Raw genomic sequence first — 19,527 nt, 5'->3', positions numbered from 1 at the left:
GGAGAGAAGGAGGACCGGGCGAGACGGCGAGATGGAGAACCAGGCGAGAGCGACCGCGAGCGAGGCGGCGAGAAGGAGAAGCGGGCGACCGAGAGCGAGGCGGCGAGGCTCCGCGAGACCAAAGGAGAGACTGATCCGAGAGACCCCGGCATTCATGTTTGCAGCTCTTCGCACCCTCGCGCTCCTGCAACAAGCAAATCGAGTCAGCATGTATGCGCACGCACGCACGCGCGCACGCAACTTACTAGCTTACCCCTGCCGTGAGCTTTCAGTCCTGTTCCTTGGAGGTGGGCGGGAGAGCTGGACGTACATGCGAGGGCCGAATCAGTTGTGCGCAAAAAGGCGTCAGTCACACCTGCTACTCACCTCTGGTCCCGACGGTGCATGATCGTACAGCTGTGCCAGAGACTCAAAGAGTGGGCTCTCTTCTCCCATCTCCTCCATCAGCTCGGTGAGAAAGGCTTGCTCCTCATTCACCAGCTTTCTGCGCTCCAGCTGTCCTCCATTTTTCAGACACGCTTTGTACGGCCTCACTGCTTCCTCCAAAAAGACATCAACAAGGTCTTTCTTGCCACGCTGGCTTGCAATCTTGGCACATTGCAGCAGCTTGCTCGTGGGATCCTCCTTGCGCACCCTTTTGCTGGGCGAGGAGGAAGTGAGGGCCATCGAGGAGCGCTTCAATGTCGGCGACCTTGCAGAGATTCTCTGCAGCTCGCTGTCCGACACGTCATCCTCTTCCTCCTGGCCTTCTGCATCTGCACCGTCTTCCTCTGCAATTTTTAGAGCCCGCTTTACCCAAAACATCTCGCTATTGTTGGTGCTGCAGAGTGATCACTTGCATGAGTGCATGTATGCGCCTGCTGCGCAGCATTGAACTTACTTGATGACCAATCCCACCCGGTGCGAAGCACTCGCTGCCAACTCCGTCTCGTATGGCACGCTCTTCTTATCCACCTCGATGGTGGTGTAGCACTTTGACCCAGCCCGCTTGCAGCCAAGGCATTTCTGAATGGAGCGGCTTTTACCTCCATACCTGAGGGCGGTCTGGAGGGTCGGCCGCATGCACTCGATCCCTGCGCCTTGGCAGTGGCCGCAAGCTGGGGCTGTGGGTATGCTAGCCTCCTCTTGATCTTTTGAGTGGATCTGGGAAAGTGGAAATGGTGAGAATGCGATCCTGCACGCAGTGTGATAGCACGCACCATGGCCTTGATGTCCTTCTCTTCTTCCGCAAATTCTCCTCTTTTCAGCTTCGTGCGGCATTGCTCCGCAGAGAGGTGTTGGTACTTGTCGAGTAGGGACATTTTGAAAGCGGCGGCGGTGGTGACGGTGGCGTTGGAATGGGGATGCGAGGAAAGCGGCGGTGGTGGTGGCGGTGGCGTTGGTCGTGCGTGGTGATGGCGGTGGTGGCGGTCGTGCGTGGTGATGGCGGTGGTGGCGGTCGTGAGTAGCGATGAAAATTTTTTGCACTTGTCATGTCGGTCTGTCTCACATGTGGGCGCTTGCGCAGCATGCTCTTTGATTTGTGATTCGTGATTCGTGATTGAAGCAGCAAGCACAGCGCGCGCGCCCTTGTGTTTGTTATCGCGCAGCCGTGTTCAATCGCTGCTCGTTGAAGCAACATCGTGCTGAAAGGTTGGATTTTTGTAAACGACCCGGTGCTCGCATCGTCATCATGGTTGCCGTGCTCGCGTCGTCGCGGTTGCCGTGCTCGAATTGTCATCGCGGTCTTCGCATCGTCGTCACGGTGCTGGCATCAACATCATGCATCATCATGATCACGGTGCTCGCATCACAATCGCGGTCTTCGCATCGTCGTCACGGTGCTGGCATCAACATCATGCATCATCATGATCACGGTGCTCGCATCACAATCGCGGTATTCGCATGCCTGCAAATCACGCAAGCGCAAGAGTCACATTGAGAGCGAGGAGAGCAAGCAAGGGATCGTAATGTACACTGGAGAGGAATCGGAGCGAGCGATCGAAATGCACAAACGGGATATGTACACGAGCACGCAAGCGAACAATTGCGTGGTACAAACGGGATATGTACACGACCATGCGCTAGCGACGTCGAGGTTGCGCTTCGAGGTGAGCGTTGATGACTTTGGCGCCCCTCTCAAAGGTGACCTCCCTCCGCGCGACAGTTCCTGGCACACGCTCGACGCTGGTGATGGTGGTAGGTGGTGCTCCCATCGACCTCAGCAGCAGGAGATTGAGCTGCACTTGCTGAGAGTTGAGAGCGCTCACCGTCTCCATGTACGCCTCTCTCAAAAGAAGAGGGCCACGCAAGACTTGGTCAGGAATCACGTCAGCATGCTGACGCCAGCCGTCCCTTACCACCACCAGCCGCCTGGACATGGTCGCATGCTCCAAGGCGGTCTTTGGCTGAAACAGCAGCATGGCCAGCTGCTCTTCCTTTGCCTCCAGCGACAGGCTCATCGACAAGCGCACACCTTCCCGCAGAGTCTCTTCGTACGCAGCAGAGATGGCGCTCGTTTGGACCGGCGGCGGCGGCACTGCTGCTTGACTCGAGCTGCTCTCGAGTTGAGAGGTGAGACGCTCAATCTCTGCTGCAGCACGAGCAGTCTCTTGGGCCTCCATGCGCGCCTGGTGAGCCTGTGAGCGTTGAAACAAGGTGCGCTCCTCCCTTGTCAATGCCAGTCCACGAGCAATGGCGCGTGCGTGACGGTCGTGGGAGAGACGCGTGGTAGAATCTTGCCGTTGAATGAACCAGTAGGCCGCCGTCTCTCCATCTCTGGCCAGACCGTGCGCAACGTTCCATACTTGCTCGATGAAGGCATCTTCGGCCTTGCTGACGTACAACTGCAACTGAGCGTAGAGCAAAAAGATTTGCTCATTGCCCGTCGCAGCAGCATCCAGCAGGACAATGCTGACGATGTGAAAGATTGAAAAGCAAAACAGCTCCTCGTACTCGGCATCGATCAGCCTGCGGGTGTCTACCGAGGTCTTGACGGGCGCAAAGGGTTGCTTTGGCAGGCATGCCTTGCCGCTCGCAAGCTGGCCAACGACGGAGAGCATACCATCAGCCCGCAAGAGAATGTGGATAGGGACGTCGGTATTCTGCTGAAGGTGATGATACTCTCGTCCAAGTCGACTCGCAAGCGCCGCAGGCAGCCGCCAGGATGGTTGAAAGATCTTTGGCACATGCGCAGAGGGGTTATAACGAGAGACCTGCTCTGGCATGCGCGTATTGACAATCTTTGCGCGCTCTGCCAAGGTCATGACGGCATGCGACACTTGTGGGCAGCAGAGCGACGCACCAAATCCCTTGATCCCTTGCGCGGTGTGTGACCCCGGGTAGACGCGCAGAACACCAGGAAAGAGTTGGGCGACGTTGTCCGACAAAGTCCATAGGCGCTCTGCGAGGGCGCTCCAGTGAGCAAGCGCCAGTCCCGCATTGTTGTCCAGGCTGCCTCGCTTCCACATCATAAATAGGGGGTTGGCCAGACCGTCCTGCGGCAGGTTGATAAAGGCGATGGATCCAATTTCCTGCGCAGCATTTGGATTGCCAAGGCGGGGATCGGTTTCGCGGAATGCGACGATGAAGAGAGAGTCCAGCTCGTGGACTTGTGCCGTGCCAGGCATAAATACGCCTCGCGGTCGAATGCAGACTTGAAATTGTACATGGCCAGTGATGAGCTCGCCAGCAAGCTCGCTCTTTAAGGGAAAGGAAAAGTGTTGGCCGCCACGACCCTTTAAGAGGAGCGAGGGAGCTTCCTCGGACGGGGGTTGATACGTGACGGCAACATCTTGGCTGGCATTAAATAGCATATTCTCGTCTTTGTAGAATAAATATGACCTGCCGTTGATAGTCGTAGCGTCTGGTCCATCAAGGACAGCGTGGAGTCGTGACGTCAGTGCGAGGCGAGGGTTGTCGAGATCCAAAGGAGTGGTGGAGAGGATCATGTGCGCGGCGACAGCAAACATCCTGGCAATGACTTCCTGATGTTCCTGTCGCGTTGCAACATGCCCGATCGGGACAGACAGAGAAAGAGCGGTGATGACTGGAACCGGCCAGTCGAGGAGGCCAGAAATCGTGACAATGTCAGGGACGGCGTTAAAGGGGTGCGTCATGTCATCAACGGGAGAGGCAGCACAGATGCGTCGACCGAGGTGCTGGAACGCGGGGTGGATGGAGAACGTGCACCCGGCACGCAGAGCCTTGTCGTGAAAAGAATCGTAATCTTCACCGCTAGGGATGAAGAGCGCGGTGCGATGTGGCACGCTCTTTGGTCGAAGCCATTGGCGAAGGTCGTCAATGTTGGCCAATTGCATCGACTTGAAGTCCAGCTCCAAGTTTCTGCCCGCCGCACCAAGGGTTGAGAGCCAGAGCTCGGCATCGTTGCGCATTCGTAACTCGTCGTCAAGGGTTCGTCGCGTTCTCGTAATCGTAAATAAGAGGCCACCTTCGCCCATCTGATCCACCTCGAGGCCGGACGTCATTGGCCAAGAGGCCAGCTTGAGCTCTTCCAGCAACGAGGGGTCAATCTGCATAAAGTCTGGCCGTCGAGCAGGCTCGACATTGGGTGCAGCTGAGCCGGGCGAGGTGTTGGCCAGCCGCATGACGCCTCCGCAAGCCATGATGAACATGTGCTCGATGGTGTGGAGCTCCTTGGCACCACACCATTTTGGCAGAGAGCACAGAGGCAAGACTTGCACGTCCTCAATCTTCAGCCGGGCCAAGAGGTGGGCGAGATAGGAGGCAGGGCGGTCTGGATCCTTTGCCTGTGGTGTAGAGTGGTGTCAGCTACAGCACGTCCCAGCTACAGCACGTCCATTGAGCACCGGCGCCGCAGACTCACCCTGTCGTAGTCTGCCTGAGCACGGTCCATCGCAGCACCCATGGTCTGTCCAAAGTACCCAAGGAGTCGACGAGCTGATGGTCCAAATTGATGAAAGTCTTGCAAGGCGATTTGGAATCGCCTCTTTGCACTTTCGTAGCCCGTTTCCTCCCTGTGACCTTGGCAGAAGGCAAGGTGCTGCTCTAAAGAGTACTCACCGAGCAGCCGAAGGTATACTGCCCTATAAGCGTGCTCGGGAGGAAGGTCCACCGCTGTGCCTAGCACTGCACGGAGACGATCCTCAGGCGCAAGAGTCTCGGCATCATCAACAATGCCGGTGACCACATTGCGCACCGTGTTGAGCATGCGCAGCGGGTCCACCACACCCATCACCTGCATGCAAGCCTGGAAGCGAGCCTGCAAGGAGATGTGTTGCGTGTCAGCAGCGCGCGCGCGCGTGTCAGCATTGCTCTGACTGCCACGGTACTCACAGCAGCACCTCGAGCTTTGGAAACTCCAAAGATGATGTTGTGACCAGAGCCGAAACATTTCTCAATGATTTCGGCCATGTCGACATCTTCAGGTCCTTGCTGCGAGTAGTCGGTGGGGAGTGGGAGCGTGCTGGCCGGGAGCGTGCTGGCCGGGAGCGTGCTGACGGGGACCGTGCTGATGGGGAGCGTGCTGACGGGGAGCGTGCTGGACCGGTCGACCGTGTGCCTGTCGCTCGACTCTCCATCCGGTCGCAGAGACAACTCTTCCTCCTCCGAGTCGTCTTTGTCGAAAGATCGATCACCCAGAAAAAGAGGTTCTTTTCCCCAAGGCACTCTACTGGCCAGACTGGGGCTCGAGCTGTCAAGACGGCGCTTTGACTGAGCGTACCCTCTTTCCTTGTCGCTCGACTCTTCCCTTGCTCGGCCTCTTCTCCCTGTTCCCGTGGCGACGATACTGGCCGTGCCTGGCTCAGAGTCTTCGCGACCACTGCTTACTTCCGACTCTGTCTTGCCAGAGTCGCGCATGTACCCTTGGCCGTCGGAGATGGGGTCCGAAGTTGGCACCCAAGTCCCGGACACTTGCGTCGTTGGTGCTGGCGTGGGCCCGCGCACTCGTCGCATCTGGGCTGCATGGTCGCGTGGACCGACGTCGGTGGTGTTGATGCTGGGGGTGGAATCGCGCTGGCGATACTCGGGGTCTTTGCCACCAGCGTCCGAGGAGCTTGGCTGGTACATCGTGAGGGTGCGTGGAGCGGGAGTGTGGGTGTGGTGTGGTGGGGAATTCGCGTGGTGCGTAGAGCGGGCGTGGAGCGGGTGGGCGAGCGTGGTGAGGTGAGGAGGACGGGTGGTGCGTAGAGCGGGCGTGGAGCGTAGAGCGGGCGTGGTGAGGTGGGAAGTACGGGTGGTGCTCGTAGCGAGAAGTGCTTGGAGCGGCTAGAATGCTTGTCGCAACGGCTTGTAGCGGGAGGTGCTAGGAGCGCTTGATGCTTGGAGCGACTAGAATGCTTGTCGCAACGGCTTGTAGCGGGAGGTGCTTAGAGCGCTTGATGCTTGGAGCGCTTAATGCTTGTCGCAACGCCTTCTAGCGGGGCGATTTTTGCGATGGCAATCGACGTGACAAAGAAGATGCGAAGGGCGTTCGACGGTCGACGATTGACGGTAGCATAGATCGCGTGCCGAGAAGCGTGCAGAGGGGCGTGTAGAGGAGCGTCCTTTCAAAGATTGCCAGTAGTTGTGTGAGTCGACGCGGTGATGTGGGCGAGCGCCGTCCTTCAGCAGCGACATGGCTGAGGCGAGCGAACGAGTTAGATGGCAATGACTCTGCTCTGATGCAGTACCGGGCTGCAAACCCTTTGTTCTTTGGGGGGGGATCTCTCAGCAAACAGCGGCATGACTCTTGCTGCGAGCGCCCACGTCGATCGAGAAGTGCAGAATTCTTCTCTCCTTTGAGACATGCTTGCGTCGACATATGTGATCTAAAGCGACGGTGTTGCGCACGCACGATTCCAAGAAGAAGCTTTCGAGACACGTAGGTTGGGCGCGAGCTGCAGGGTGATGCTGTACGCTTGCTGATGTATCATCGTCGCGCCGGATGTGATGCTCGCGCAGGCTTGATGCTGTATCGTCGCGCCGGGTGTGAAGCAGTCCTTTTTGCTCTGACTCGTGCGACGGACGTCAAGCTTGCGAGCGCGAATGCGTGGGTGTGATATGTGGGTCACGATTGCATTCGTGATTGGTGTGATGTGAGTGAGACCGCATGCGCTCGATCGAAAGCAGCAGACCCATCAGCATCTGCGGGCTGGCAGCGCAGACGGCACGATCGAGTCGCGCTCGGAAGAGCCAGCAAGCAGCAGCAGGCGCGAGAATTCTTGTCCGCGGCCTGCCTGAACAAACAACTAGTAGTGCGCCGCAGTTGTGTGAGATATGTGTTCGTCTGGCGCCGGGTCACCATCATCGAGTCGGGCTAGCAGCATGCATCGGCAGCAGCTGTCGTCGAGACGACCAGATCAGATCAGATCAGAGCAGCTGGTCCGCAATAAAGATCGCCAAAGACGAAGTGCGTGGGAGTCGATCACGATCGATCCTTCTTTGTTTGCTGCCTGGCGCGTTGACCCGGCCCACGTCAATTTGTGCGCCTATGCATAAAGGCGCGCGCGCGCGCATCACATGATGCCGCTCGCGCAGAGTATGCGCGAACACGGTCGAATTCTTGTGCGGGCGTGCATGCTCACCACCATATGCTGCACTCACGTCGACTTCACCACTGCAATCACTGATACACAAATCGCAATGCTGCACGCCGTGTCTGACTATGAGATGGGTCATCGATCCATGAGTGGACAAAAGAGCAGGAAAGGATGAGAGGCCGACCGCGGCTGTGAAGCGCGAGGGATGAGAGGTCGACCGCGGATGTCAAGTGCGAGGGATGAGAGGCCGACAGCACGTAAGATGCTCGAATGAGGGAAAGCGCACAGGATGACAGCAGCGAGTATGTTTGAGAGATACGAGAGGATGAGGGGCTGACAGCGGCCAGTACTCATGGAGTGGGCTGTGAAGCGCACGAGACGAGACGCTGATAGTAGCGAGTAAGGAGAGCGCACGGGAAGAGACGCTGACAGTAGCGAGTAAGGAGAGCGCACGGGAAGAGATGACTGTAGCGAGTGCGTCGAGAGAGAGCGCACGGGAAGAGAGGACCCCGTCGATCGAGGCGGCTTGCGTTTTCCTCGCACGCACGCTGAATTGCAAACGTCTGCACTCCTGGCAGCAGATGTATGGCTTGACACCTTGAGCGTACAAATAGCGGGACATCAACAGATATGCCCCAGGATTGGGCGAGTGCAAGCAATCGTGAATGAGAGATTTTCTCCTCTTCGACCTCGCTATCCGTCAACTCGCTCACACGTTGTTGCACACGTACCATTGAGAATTTCAACCCGATAACCTCTCCAATATCCGACCCGCTCTCCGCCTCGCCTCGCCCCGCTCTCCGCCTCTCACCATCCCACCCTCGCAGCGCAACACCCCACCCTTCGCAGCGCAACATCCCACCCTTCGCAGCGCAACATCTCTCGCCATGGACAGTGCTGCTGCCCCCGATCGGCTGTACGTGGTCAAGCAGGGTGAAGACTGGCAGGTAAAAAGAGAGCAGGATCTCAAGGTCGGGGATCTCTGCATGACTTTGGTGAGCATTGGCATCTTGATTCTCTGTGCGGCATGCAGAGGCTTACGCGTACGTATACAGACCGGCGCAATTGCGCCAGTTGTGTCCATCAGGGCTGGACACGCCAGTGCTCGTGTCGTTGCAACAACCAGCGACGGCACCAAAAGAACTTTTTATGAAGATGAGATGGTGCGCCTGCAGGGAGGCGACGGTGGTGGAGCGCGCAGAACTTCTGTGAGTTGCCGTTCTTGGCGCGTCTCTTGCCCCTGGCCTGGTCGCTCACGCCGCCGGCATCTCCTCCAGCGAATCCTTCCGAAAGCGATGGAGGACCAGCACAGGACACCGGAGCGGCGCGCCCCCGCAAGCCCATCTGTGGCACCCGGATCCAGCCAACGGTCCCCCTCGACGATGCCACCGCCATCGATGCCGCCGCCCAGCTCCACGCTCGTCTCGACGCAGCCGCTGCCCAGCTCGACGATGACGCACCTCTCGACACAGCCCCCCAGCACCACCCAGGCCCCTCTGGAGAGCGTCCAGCCGGGCATCTTGCCTGATTGCGAGGAGGCAGAAAAGTGGGCATGTCGAACGGGTCAGGGTGCAGTTGCCGGCACCATCGTCTGCTCCTCGCTTCGGATTGCCCACTGGGCTGCCATTTGCTACGCTGGCTTTCGAGCTGGCCTCAAGCAGTCCGAAGTGCGGGAGATGACTGGTAGGTCTAGCACCGTCCGTCGAGCCAGATTCCATTGGGAATGGCCTGCTGGTCGCTTGCCAGTGCCTAAGCACGGGTCGCTGGAGGCCATCATGGACGCCAAGGATGAGCGCACGGGCACGGCAGACTTGCCTCGCTTGGCCACTCTGGAGATCACGCCAGATGGCCATGCTCATCCTAGCCTGGAAGTGCAATGGCCTTGCCTTGCTCACGTCCGCGTGCATGGCAGTGGTGCAAAGGTCTGGTTCAGTGTTGTCGCTCACCAGCAGCACAGGTCCGTCGCCTTTGTGCACACGGATGCCTTGCCCAGAGGAGGCGCAGCACCACCACCAGCAGCAGCAGCAGCAGCAGCAGCAGCAGCAGCAATCAGCAAGGCGTCGCTAGCTCATGCGATGGAGGTTTCGGCGCAGCAACTGGAAGACTACACTGGCCGTCAGCTACCCAGGGTACAGCCAGTGGACTTGCCTCGGGAAGGCAGCATCACCACGCCCGGAGAGGAGGTCGCTACCTTTTTGCTGGGCTTGGGTCTACCGAGCAAGCTCTACAACCCTAGAGCAGACGGTCACTGTGGCTTCCGAGGCGTCGCCAGGGCAGTCTTTGGTCAGGAGGATTCGTACATGCTGGTTCGACAACGCTGTCGCCAAGTTGTGCTGGAGCTGCCCAAGCTCTGGCAGAACATGTACGCCTCCTTGCTCGACGACCGTTCGGACGACACTCGCCAGTTGCTGTGGCAGAAGAAGCACGACAAGAGCAACAACGATCAGTGGGGCTGGTTCGAGGCGCACAGCCACGCTCTGCTTGTGGCTGCTGCCTTCGATAGCCTTGTCCTGACGATCTTGCCTCCTGTCGCCTTTCCTCCGCCTCCGCCTCCCGCCACCCGTGCTGCCCCCTCTGCAGCATCGAACAGCTCCTCGATCAAGATCACCATGGTCAACGAAGCTCAGCCTCGCACCGTCATGGAGAGGACGGCCTACCTCTCCTGGCCACTCACGGTGCGGGCTTCGATCAGCAAAAGGGTCATTTGCCTTGTCCTGATCGGCGACCACTTTATGCTGGCAGAGGGTGTGCAGGGCTTCTCGCTGGATTCCTTCTTGGAGAACCCCTTGGCCGCTTTTGTGACTGCCCACGCAGAGTCTCTGGCACAGACTATACCGTCGGTCATGAGAGCAAAGGTGGCGCGAGAAGAATGGCTGGCCTGGCATCGTCGCGGGGATTGACCAGTGCGACGCGGCGCGATGCTCTAACGCGCCTTACGATGATCGAGATGCTCTTACGATGCTCAAACGCGCCTTACGATGCTCTTTACGACTGCGACGCTCATCACGACTGCGATGCTCTGTACGACTGCGACGCTTTACGACCGAGACGTCGATCACGATTGCGACGCTTTACGACCGAGATCTTGATCACGATCACGATGCGATATCCACCACGATGGCCATGACGATCGAGATGTCGATCACGATGCGATCCGGATCACGATGCTCATGACGACCGAGATCTTGATCACGATGCTCATGACGACCGGGATCTTGATCACGACTGCGACGCTTATCACGACTGCGACGCTCCTTACTTTACAACCGAGATCTTGATCACGATGCATCACGATGGTCATCACGACCGATACGTCGAGTACGATTGACAACACTTTACGACTGCGACGCTCCTTACGACTGCAACGCACATTACGACTGCGACGCTCATCACGGTTGCGACGCTCATGACGACTGCGACGAATACCACGACCGAGATGTCGATCACGATGCTCATGACGACCGAGATCACGATGCTCATGACGACCGAGATCACGATGCTCACGACCGAGATGTCGATCACGATGGTCATGACCGAAATGTTGATTTCATTACCATTGCGACGCTCATCACGACTGCGACGCTCCTTACCACTGCGACGCTCCTTACGACTGCGACGCTCATCACGACTGCGACGCTTTGCGACTACGACGCTGGATTTCGCTATGCGGTGGCGCAAGGTCACGATGAGGGAACGTGGATTTGTCAAACATCGTGTCATTACACAAGACAGTACAAAGCGATGATTGTCCTATAGACGGTGTCCTGCGCGATCCACACCCTATGAAGGTTAGTGGTTGCCCTAAAGGTTGCAGTTTGATCCGATGCTCACGAGATATGTACGCCCAGGCGCAACAACCAAATGCTTGAAGGGGTTGCATCGGTGGCACATTGCCGTCATAGTACAAGACGCCCGGCACTGCGTCAACACCTTTGTGAAGAAAACTGTTCTTTTGCGATGACAAATGTGAGGATGCTCTCCGCGCAGGGCTGCATCGAGCAGCATTGTCGTCGGCCCTTCGAAGAGAGTGCGATTCACCCCTTCTGCCCTGCTATTGCTTTGGGGAGCCGTAGCGCGTCGATGATAAATGCCATGCGTTTGACACGTCGGATCGATCTCATCGTACTCTGGATCTCTTCGTTTTGACAAGCGTGAGGAAGTCGAATGACGGTCGCGGCATCACCTGCGCGAGTCCGTCTTCCAAAAGGTATCCGGCCAGACGGGGTAATCACACAATACAGGAACCGTAGAGTACTTTTTGAGCACATCCTGGCCACTGAATCCGATAAATGACATGCGATATCCTTTGACCCCCGTATTCGAGTGAAGCAAGGTCGCTGAGGGAAAGGTCACTACGTCGAGCGTCGGTCTTATCCAGATGCGAACACCTGCTGCGTGCAGGACAAGCGCTCCTCCAGTGTAGTGACCTCCGCTCACGACTGTGCACATGCCCCACCGTGCATCCCGCTTGTCGACATGAGGCCTCATGTGCGTCTCTTGCGAGGGCGCATTGATGGCCATGGACGCCCAAGGGCAAGCAAGAACCACACCTCGCTCCTTGATCTGCTGCTGCACGCCTCGCGATTTCGCCCAGTCGTGCCTTTGAAAGATGGGCAGATGCAAGCGCTGAAAGTCGGGATGCAGCCGCACGGCTTGGTACCGCTCGTACACCTTGCCGTGGCCAAACGCAAAGACCTCGCGCATGCGCTTGAGCATGAGGGTCATGTCGGACCCAAAAAGTAGAGGCGCGGTCAATGGCAGATTGTCGCAAAACGAGCGGTTGAAGTTTGGCTCGGCGAATTTAGCCATCGACTGGAAGCGCAAGCGAAAGTGGATGGTGCCAACGTGGAGAGCGCGGTACCTCTCGATCGTGTGACTGGGACACATCAGCACTCTGGTCCACAGCCTCAGATTGCCGATCGCCAGCTTGCGATGCTGTGAAGCGTCTTGCAGTTGCAAGAACTCGATGCAGCGTCGGATCAACTCCACTTGCTTTTCTCGCGCATCGTCCGATATGCGAAAAGGTCGCATATGAAAGCGTGGCGAGGGTGCCGCCTTTTTGCTGGACGTCGAAGGCGCGGTTCTCGCCTTCTTGCTGGGGCGTGGGGATGCGCCCAAAGCCTGCTCGGCATCGGAGGGCTCGGAGCCCACGGATCCGTGTGCCAAGTCGACAGGCTGATCGTCATCAGCGTCATCAGCGTCAACAGCGCAGTTGGAAGGAACCTTTACACTCGACACATTGATCGGCGCCCAAGCGACGGTGGCAAAGTGGCGTCCCTTGGTGTCTAGGAGCAGGTGCCATTCTGCTTCTGCCTCGTGACGAATGTCGAACTGTGCAAGCAAGGAGTGAGCGCAGCGTCAGCAAGCATCCACGAGCGCATCCCCGCACGCACGCACGCATCCCCGCATCCCCGCACGCACGCACGCACGCACGCACGCACACGCCGCACCCACCATGTTTCCGTCACCATACGACATTCGATCGTGATCGTCCAAGTCTAGCGTGCGGCACACTGTGAGCCGATTGGTGGCGTACTCAAAGTGCCGATGCGTGTCGGTCTCCTCCCTCAACACCCACGGCTTGCTGCGCAGCTCTTCATACCGTCGCGCCATGCGAGCAATGACGGCCGGCTTCTCCAGCTCCTTGAGCAGGCTACCCTCCGGCATCGCTTTCGACAAGTGCTTGACCAAGAGTCTGCCGCCGAGACGATCCGCTGGCACAAAATAGATATGGGTGTCAGCATGCGACCAGACGGACCGACTAGATGTCGATGATGTGCTCTTTTTCAACTAGCATGCCGGGACAAGTCCGCCACACTGACAGTTCTCCGAATGCGAACCCGCACTCTCAGGGAGCTCCCCGCCCGAAGACGAGGCCCGATAAAGGAGCCAGCAGCACAACATACAAGCCCGACGTAGCCGCGATACCGAGTGAGGGATGATGGACATACCACCCAAATGCACGGGGCATTGTACTCACCGTGATCGTAGATCCTGAACAAGCGAGCACCTTGGCCATGCACCGGCTGCAATAGCGCTTGCGAGCACCAGCTTTGCAGCTCCAACACATCCGCTTGGCCCACGTCGGCGCGCGCGCGCGCGTTCAATTTGGCCCACGCTGCCATATTAGTTGCGCGTCGTACACTATTTTCGAGGTTGCCGTGCTCCGCAACGAGAAGCTCGATGAGGTTGTGAGTTGGTACACTTGGTGTAATCTTCTGTGTGATGGCGTGTGAGAAAGAACGAGGTCAATACATGATGTGGCCGAGGAATAAGAGCGGTGTCGATTTTCGAAAAACGTGCCACTTTCGTGCCCTTTTTTGGTTTTCGCGCGCGCGCGCGCGGGCGCCCGACAAGAGAGGCCACCCGTGCCAAACGCGCGCGCCAGAGGTGCCGACCTTGCCCACTCACCTGTGTAGCTTGCAAGAGGTTGTGGATGTGCGAATGCGGTGTTGAGTGAGCAAGAGGATACGAGAGTATGCTTACGGCAGTGGTGGTAGTAGTAGTCGTAAGTGCGTGCGAGCAGCGTTGGCAATCTGTGAGATTTGGGTGAGGCTACTGCGAGCGGACGCCATGCATGCAGCAAGCAGCATGCATGGCGTCTAGTCAAATCTCGCACACGCATGCTGCGGGCACTCTACCTGCCGCATCTACCGGCCGATAGAATAGCGGCCCGGGGTACGCGCACATCGCTGCATGGGCCGGGCCGTCTGCATGCATGCTGATGCTTATTGCGCCTGCGCGGGCCAAAAAAACAGCAGCAGTAGGTGCGTGCATGGGCGCCAGGCAGCATGTGCGTGGGACAATCGTGAATGCAAGCTTTATTGCGCCGCCAGTCACGAGTGCATAGAAGTTCGCACGCCTCTGCTGTTTGGTGCGTATACTGATGCGTGCACGGGTGCACCTATGCCGTTGATGCAGCCAAGTACAGCTCGATCACCGCCGTCCATACGTGCGATTCCATTTGTTGCCGTTATTGCAGACATTTGCCACCGCTCTGGAGATACATCGGGGCAGCCAGCACACCTGAGTAATTGAAATCCAAGCACGTATCACCGACATAATGCCCGCCTGGACTTGTCAGTACGTCGACGAGCACAAGAGCGTCATTTGGGAGTGTGATCGAGAACGCAGCATCGGTCACCTCTACAAGGAATTTAGAGGACGGACTCGCGATGCTCTCTTCTATGAGCTCCAGCAGCGCTTTCCCCTCGCCTCGCGCATGATCAACAAACTCAAACTAGACGAGGCAAAAGCATGGGCAGCTGCCTTGAACGGCACCCCCTTGAGCAACGGAATTCGACTCTCCGCAGCCGATCTGCTTGCTGAGGTTGCCGCGTTCAGCTTTGTCGAGCCGTGCCACACCGCACGTCAAGGACGGCTGATTGTCAAGCTTCACTTTCAAAATTGCGATGAAGACATGGGTGGGGAAGACCCTGAAGATGAGGAGATGGCCGAGGAAGACGCTGAAGATGAGGAGATGGCCGACGAAGATGAAGACATGGGCGGGGAAGACCCTGAAGATCAAGAAATGGCCGACAAAGATCAAGAAGTGAGACAAAATGATGCTGAAGATGAGGAGATGGCCGAGAATGAAGATGAGGAGGCGGAGGAGCAGGCGGAGGAGGAAGATGAGGAGGAGGAGGAGGAAGATGAGGAGGAGGAAGAAGGTGAGGAGGAAGAAGGTCAGAACACCACGCAAGACGTTCATCGGGATGCAGACCCAAAGCAAACAGAAGCGGAGACGCTGGCGGCCAAAAAAGCAGCAAGAGCATTGCGACGGGCGACTGCTGCTCTCAAAGGGACGCTAGCAGCAGAGGACGAGGCAGCCGCAGTCGTTAAGCAGGGCAAACAGCATCTTCGTAAGAAGCGCAAGGCTGATACGGAGAAAAAGCGCCGGGCAAGAAAGAAGCTGGAAAAGCTGAAGAAGCTGGAAGAGCAGAGGCGAGCGGCTGAAGCGAAACAGACGCGCAAAAAAGAGCTCAAGAAGCTTGGGCAAACGCTGGTCAACAGGCATCGCTCCGATCTTCGCAAGAAAGCAACCCTTGCTGCGCTGACATTGCCAAAGCCCCTAGTGCGCTCCTCCTCGAGTCCTCCGTCTGCAGCGCAGAAGCACTTTGAAGCGAGAGTGGCACGCTACCTGGAGAAGCGCAAGCACGGCGATGTATTTGCGTGGACCATGGTCGATGTCTTGCTGTCGCTGGCAGGGTATTCTTCCAATGACCAAGTGCCAACACCATCGCTGGATCGCGCATTTCAGGCGGTGGTGGATGTTTGGTTAAAAGCCCTCAAGTCGAACGACTGCGCTGCACCGCCTGCTGCCGCTGCCACGATCACCCCTCAGAGCGCCAAGGCACACCTCGGAAAGGCCTTTGGCTTGGTCAAGATGGATGAAAGCGGGGCTTCCAACACGCTCAACATCCTGTTGCGAGTTGCTGGAGGGCTATTCTGCGCCAGGCACAAGCTCCACGAAATAATGCACCAGAAGCCGACAAGAGAAGCGACCGCCTTGATGGACTTGGTGGTCAATGCCGGCACGTGGACCATCTTGCCCGTCTTGGGAGCATCTTCCGTTCGCATTCGTTCCTTGTTGGCACAAGGCTGCAGCCAAGGGGTAGCGTCAGACTTTTTTTCTGGCACTTTGCCTCGCATGCCAGATGACGAGGCCGTCAATTACTCGTCTCTGAGCGATTGTGCCTGCGCATTTCAGCAACTTTACGTTCTGAAGACTCACATCTTGGATCCGCTGCTTCGCAAGTTGCACCACCACCTCCCGCCTGCAGTGCACGTGTGCGATGGAGCAGTGGTCATCTCTCTCGCAACGTGCCTGCAGACTGCTAGCAAGGACAGGAAGACCCTTGATCCGCTCTTCAAATCGTCCTCGATCAAAGAGCACCCGTCGTGGGACAAGGGGGTGCAGATCCATCGCAAGTGCCAGGAGACGACGTACTACTCTTGTCCGTTGATGAAAACGCCGGCGCTGCGAGAGACGCAGCAAGAAGAGACTCGGTCGGCATTTCATAAAGATGTTCTTGCGCAACTGGAGACCGAACCGCCGGTCGCTGGACCTTCTGCTCTGGCCGAGCTTGACCTCACACTGGAGCATTTCCGTGGCGCGCGAGGTGTTTCATTTATCACCCCGGTCAAGACTGTGGACAGGGCCATTCCAGACTTTAGGTTCGGCGGGATGGTGAGCATACCGGCAGAGCTGCAAGATCGCGAGGCTATGGAGGCACACGAGCATCTTGCCGCACTGCTCAGCGGCAAGGCGCCCTAGCGCACGGCGCACCTTCACTCGAAAAGGCTTAAAACGTTCTTTTCTGCGAATGTGGATTGTGTGCTTTCCAATCATCATGCGTCACCGAGACTCGTAGATCTCTGGCTGCCCACCAGGCTTGGTACGTATAGGGATGAAATAGCGCCTGCGAGCTTGACGCTTGCGTGATGAAGCAGCGAGCTGCCATTGTGTGCTCGCAACTTCTACCGCTTGACGAAGCAGCACGCTCCCAGCGGGTGCTAATCACGCGCGCACACTTGACTTGCCCTGACCAAAACTCCCAAGGGTCAGGTTTACTCTCGGTCGTTCCTTTTCGCTTCTCGTTTTTGGATTTCACTCGCTCTCGCCTCGCCTCACGCCCGTCACAATCCTCTCATTTGTACATACCCTACACCACTTGTCAATGCGATGACACCGAATGCGCGACGACGGCGCACTCAAGGCACGTCGTCATCGTGCTGCTAAACAGAACCATGACGATGCATCATCACGTCCCTCGTGCTATTTGGCGATCAAGATTTGTGTCCGATCTGGACTTTTGCACGACATGACGATGCATCGTCACGGTCCCTGATGAGACATGACGATGCATCATCACGTTCCTCGTGACGTTTGGCAATCGAGATTGCTTCCATCATGTTGTTCCAATGTTGTTCCTGCTCTTGTGATGCGCGACGCGCGACGCGCGGTAAGCACAATCAAGTCAAAAGTTCATCATCAACGAAGCCCTCATCAAATCCAATCTGCCTCGAGTCTGGGCGACGATCAGAACAGGCAAGTCGCTGATGAAGTCTGACCCTTGCGCAACGATCAAAATGCAAGTCGCTGATGAAGTCTGACTCTTGCGCAACGATCAAAAAGGATCTGATGAAGTCTGACCCTTGGTCATCGGACTGATGAAGTCTGACCCTTGGTCATCGGAACAGGTGCGCACGCACGATCTCCAATCTCTTCCGTCACCCCGCTCTTGCAGTCGTCTCAGCCACGACCCCTTCTATCTGCTCTATATTTTCCCACCACTGTTCTCACAATGCCAGCATCACCCGCAAAGAGGCAGTGCACTCCTTCTGACTCCTGCTCTGGGTCCAACAACCACTACACCGACGTGTCGTCTGATGCGTCTGCCTCTTCAGATGAGGACCAACGCAATGCCACATCATCCCGTGAGAATGGTACGGGCAAGGGTCGAGATGACCAACAAGACCGCCGCAAAAGCAAGCACCGCAGCAAGAGTCACCGTCGCCAGCGCCATAAGAGTGTTCGCGCCGATGACTCGGACACCAACCTTTCTCCTCGGGAGTGGACCGAGAAGCAAAACAGCCTGATCATGAAGTGGCTGCTCGCAAAACCTCAACGGGCGGTCTACTTTGTCCACAAGGGTCGCCACGGGCTAGCTCGCGGCGACGCATCTCGCTGGGGTGCTGCTCTCTATGGGCTCTGCTGGGGTGAATTGGATCGCAACATGCGTCCCAATGAGGCCCTTGCAGTGATGAACAAGCACATCGATGTCATGAAGGGCATCGCAATGAGGGTGGATGAAAACCTTTCGATATCAGGCAGAATGTACTCGGTTGCCGGCCTCCGTGAAAAGGCCGACGCTGCGATTGCAGCCAAAAACAAGCTTCTGACGCTCATCCTGGAACGTGATCTGCGCATCATCTTTGACAAGGCCAGAACACAAGCTTGGCTACCCGGCATGCTCGACCTGATCAGGGAAAAGAGGCGAGGTGAGCACGGGCTCACTCTGGCGACTTTTCGCACTGCCGACGCGGCCGTCACACCTGTCGCGAGTCGTCCAAACCCGAGTTCTGCGGTGTTGAGTGCCGTTGGCGGATCGGCTGGTGCAGCTTCCGAGTTGGAGAGTGCAGAGAGTGCGTCAGGTGCGGAGTGTGCATCAGGTGCGTCGAGTCGAGCGACCTCTGCTACGCCGGCTCGTGCAGCTGCGACAAACTTTGGCGATCATGATGACTACAACGGTTGGATTGACGACCAGGAGCACGACGACGACGACGCTCTCGAGTCCGATCACGCGCACGACGACGCTCTCGAGTCCGATCACGCGCACGACGACACACTCGAGTCTGATCAGGAGCACGTTCCTCAGGCATCAATTCCACGAGCCATTGCTCCTCAGCTGCCGTCGACATCTGGCAACCGCCTCTCTCGTTCTTCGTCTACAGCTGCTCGCACGACAGGAGACGACACTCTAGAAGAACGCGCGCACGTCTCTGAAATGATCCAGCTCATGCGCGAGACCATCCAGGCTCAAGCAGATTACCGCAAGGCCGACGAGGAGCGTCGCGAAGACGACATTGCTCGCGAAGCCCTTGAACGTCGACGTGATCGCGAATCGTTTGCAGCGACCATGCTGCAAGCCGTGCGCATGCTGCCATCGCAACCAGGATCATCCGCGACACCAAACGACTTGATCAATGAGCGCGCAAGCGAGAATGAGCGTCAAGAAGTCGAGCGCGCAAGCGAGGAAGAGCGTCAAGAAGTCGAGCGCGCAAGCGAGAATGACCGCCAAGAAGTCGAGCGCGTGAGCGAGAATGACCGTCAAGAAGTCGAGCGCGCAAGCGAGGAAGAGCGTCAAGAAGTCGAAGGGCTCTTGCAGGTATCCGCCGGCCCTCCCAAGCGCTCGAAGCGCACTCCTCTCTCCGTCGAGCCATCAATGCGCGAACTGCGTCCCCGCCCCGAGTCGATGGGCGCGAGGCGATGACTTTGCCTGCGCGAGGCGATACCTGCGCGAGGCGATGACTGTCCGCCGCT

General features: G+C 57.6%; 6 protein-coding genes across 6 annotated transcripts in view; 4 read left to right on the top strand and 2 right to left on the bottom strand.

Annotated features, from left to right (window-relative positions):
* The window catches only part of IE81DRAFT_161589 (hypothetical protein), a 1,022-nt gene extending 432 nt beyond the window's left edge, over positions 1 to 590 (top strand). Inside the window, exon 3 of the mRNA XM_025510540.1 lies at positions 1 to 590. This exon is cut by the window's left edge and continues 21 nt beyond it. Within this exon, the coding sequence (XP_025372721.1) occupies positions 1 to 388 (388 nt within the window). The 3' untranslated portion in view covers positions 389 to 590.
* IE81DRAFT_161582 (hypothetical protein) lies at positions 501 to 1,420 on the bottom strand. Its single transcript, XM_025510539.1, has one exon. The coding sequence runs from the start codon at positions 1,299 to 1,301 to the stop codon at positions 792 to 794; it is 510 nt and encodes a 169-aa protein (XP_025372720.1). The 5' UTR covers positions 1,302 to 1,420; the 3' UTR covers positions 501 to 791.
* A 643-nt stretch (positions 1,421 to 2,063) lies between these two features.
* Positions 2,064 to 6,030, bottom strand: IE81DRAFT_344466 (hypothetical protein; the record flags this gene model as incomplete). Its single annotated transcript, XM_025515809.1, has 3 exons — positions 2,064 to 4,748; positions 4,826 to 5,221; positions 5,296 to 6,030. The coding sequence occupies 3 exons, from the start codon at positions 6,028 to 6,030 to the stop codon at positions 2,064 to 2,066; spliced, it is 3,816 nt and encodes a 1,271-aa protein (XP_025372719.1).
* A 2,338-nt stretch (positions 6,031 to 8,368) lies between these two features.
* Positions 8,369 to 10,381, top strand: IE81DRAFT_344465 (hypothetical protein; the record flags this gene model as incomplete). Its single annotated transcript, XM_025515808.1, has 3 exons — positions 8,369 to 8,476; positions 8,537 to 8,689; positions 8,759 to 10,381. 3 exons carry the CDS (start codon positions 8,369 to 8,371, stop codon positions 10,379 to 10,381), a joined length of 1,884 nt encoding a protein of 627 aa, XP_025372718.1.
* Positions 10,382 to 14,544: 4,163 nt separating this feature from the next.
* Positions 14,545 to 16,758, top strand: IE81DRAFT_327806 (hypothetical protein; the record flags this gene model as incomplete). Its single annotated transcript, XM_025515086.1, has 1 exon — positions 14,545 to 16,758. The coding sequence occupies one exon, from the start codon at positions 14,545 to 14,547 to the stop codon at positions 16,756 to 16,758; it is 2,214 nt and encodes a 737-aa protein (XP_025372717.1).
* Positions 16,759 to 17,788: 1,030 nt separating this feature from the next.
* IE81DRAFT_344462 (hypothetical protein) lies at positions 17,789 to 19,477 on the top strand (the record flags this gene model as incomplete). The annotated part of the gene is made up of 1 exon (XM_025515807.1): positions 17,789 to 19,477. The coding sequence occupies one exon, from the start codon at positions 17,789 to 17,791 to the stop codon at positions 19,475 to 19,477; it is 1,689 nt and encodes a 562-aa protein (XP_025372716.1).
* Between the last annotated feature and the right edge of the window lie 50 nt (positions 19,478 to 19,527).

The sequence above is a fragment of the Ceraceosorus guamensis genome, assembly GCF_003144195.1.
Source record: "Ceraceosorus guamensis strain MCA 4658 unplaced genomic scaffold IE81scaffold_4, whole genome shotgun sequence".
NCBI classification, from domain to species: Eukaryota; Fungi; Basidiomycota; class Exobasidiomycetes; order Ceraceosorales; family Ceraceosoraceae; genus Ceraceosorus; species Ceraceosorus guamensis.
This window is presented reverse-complemented; position numbering and strand designations above follow the sequence as displayed.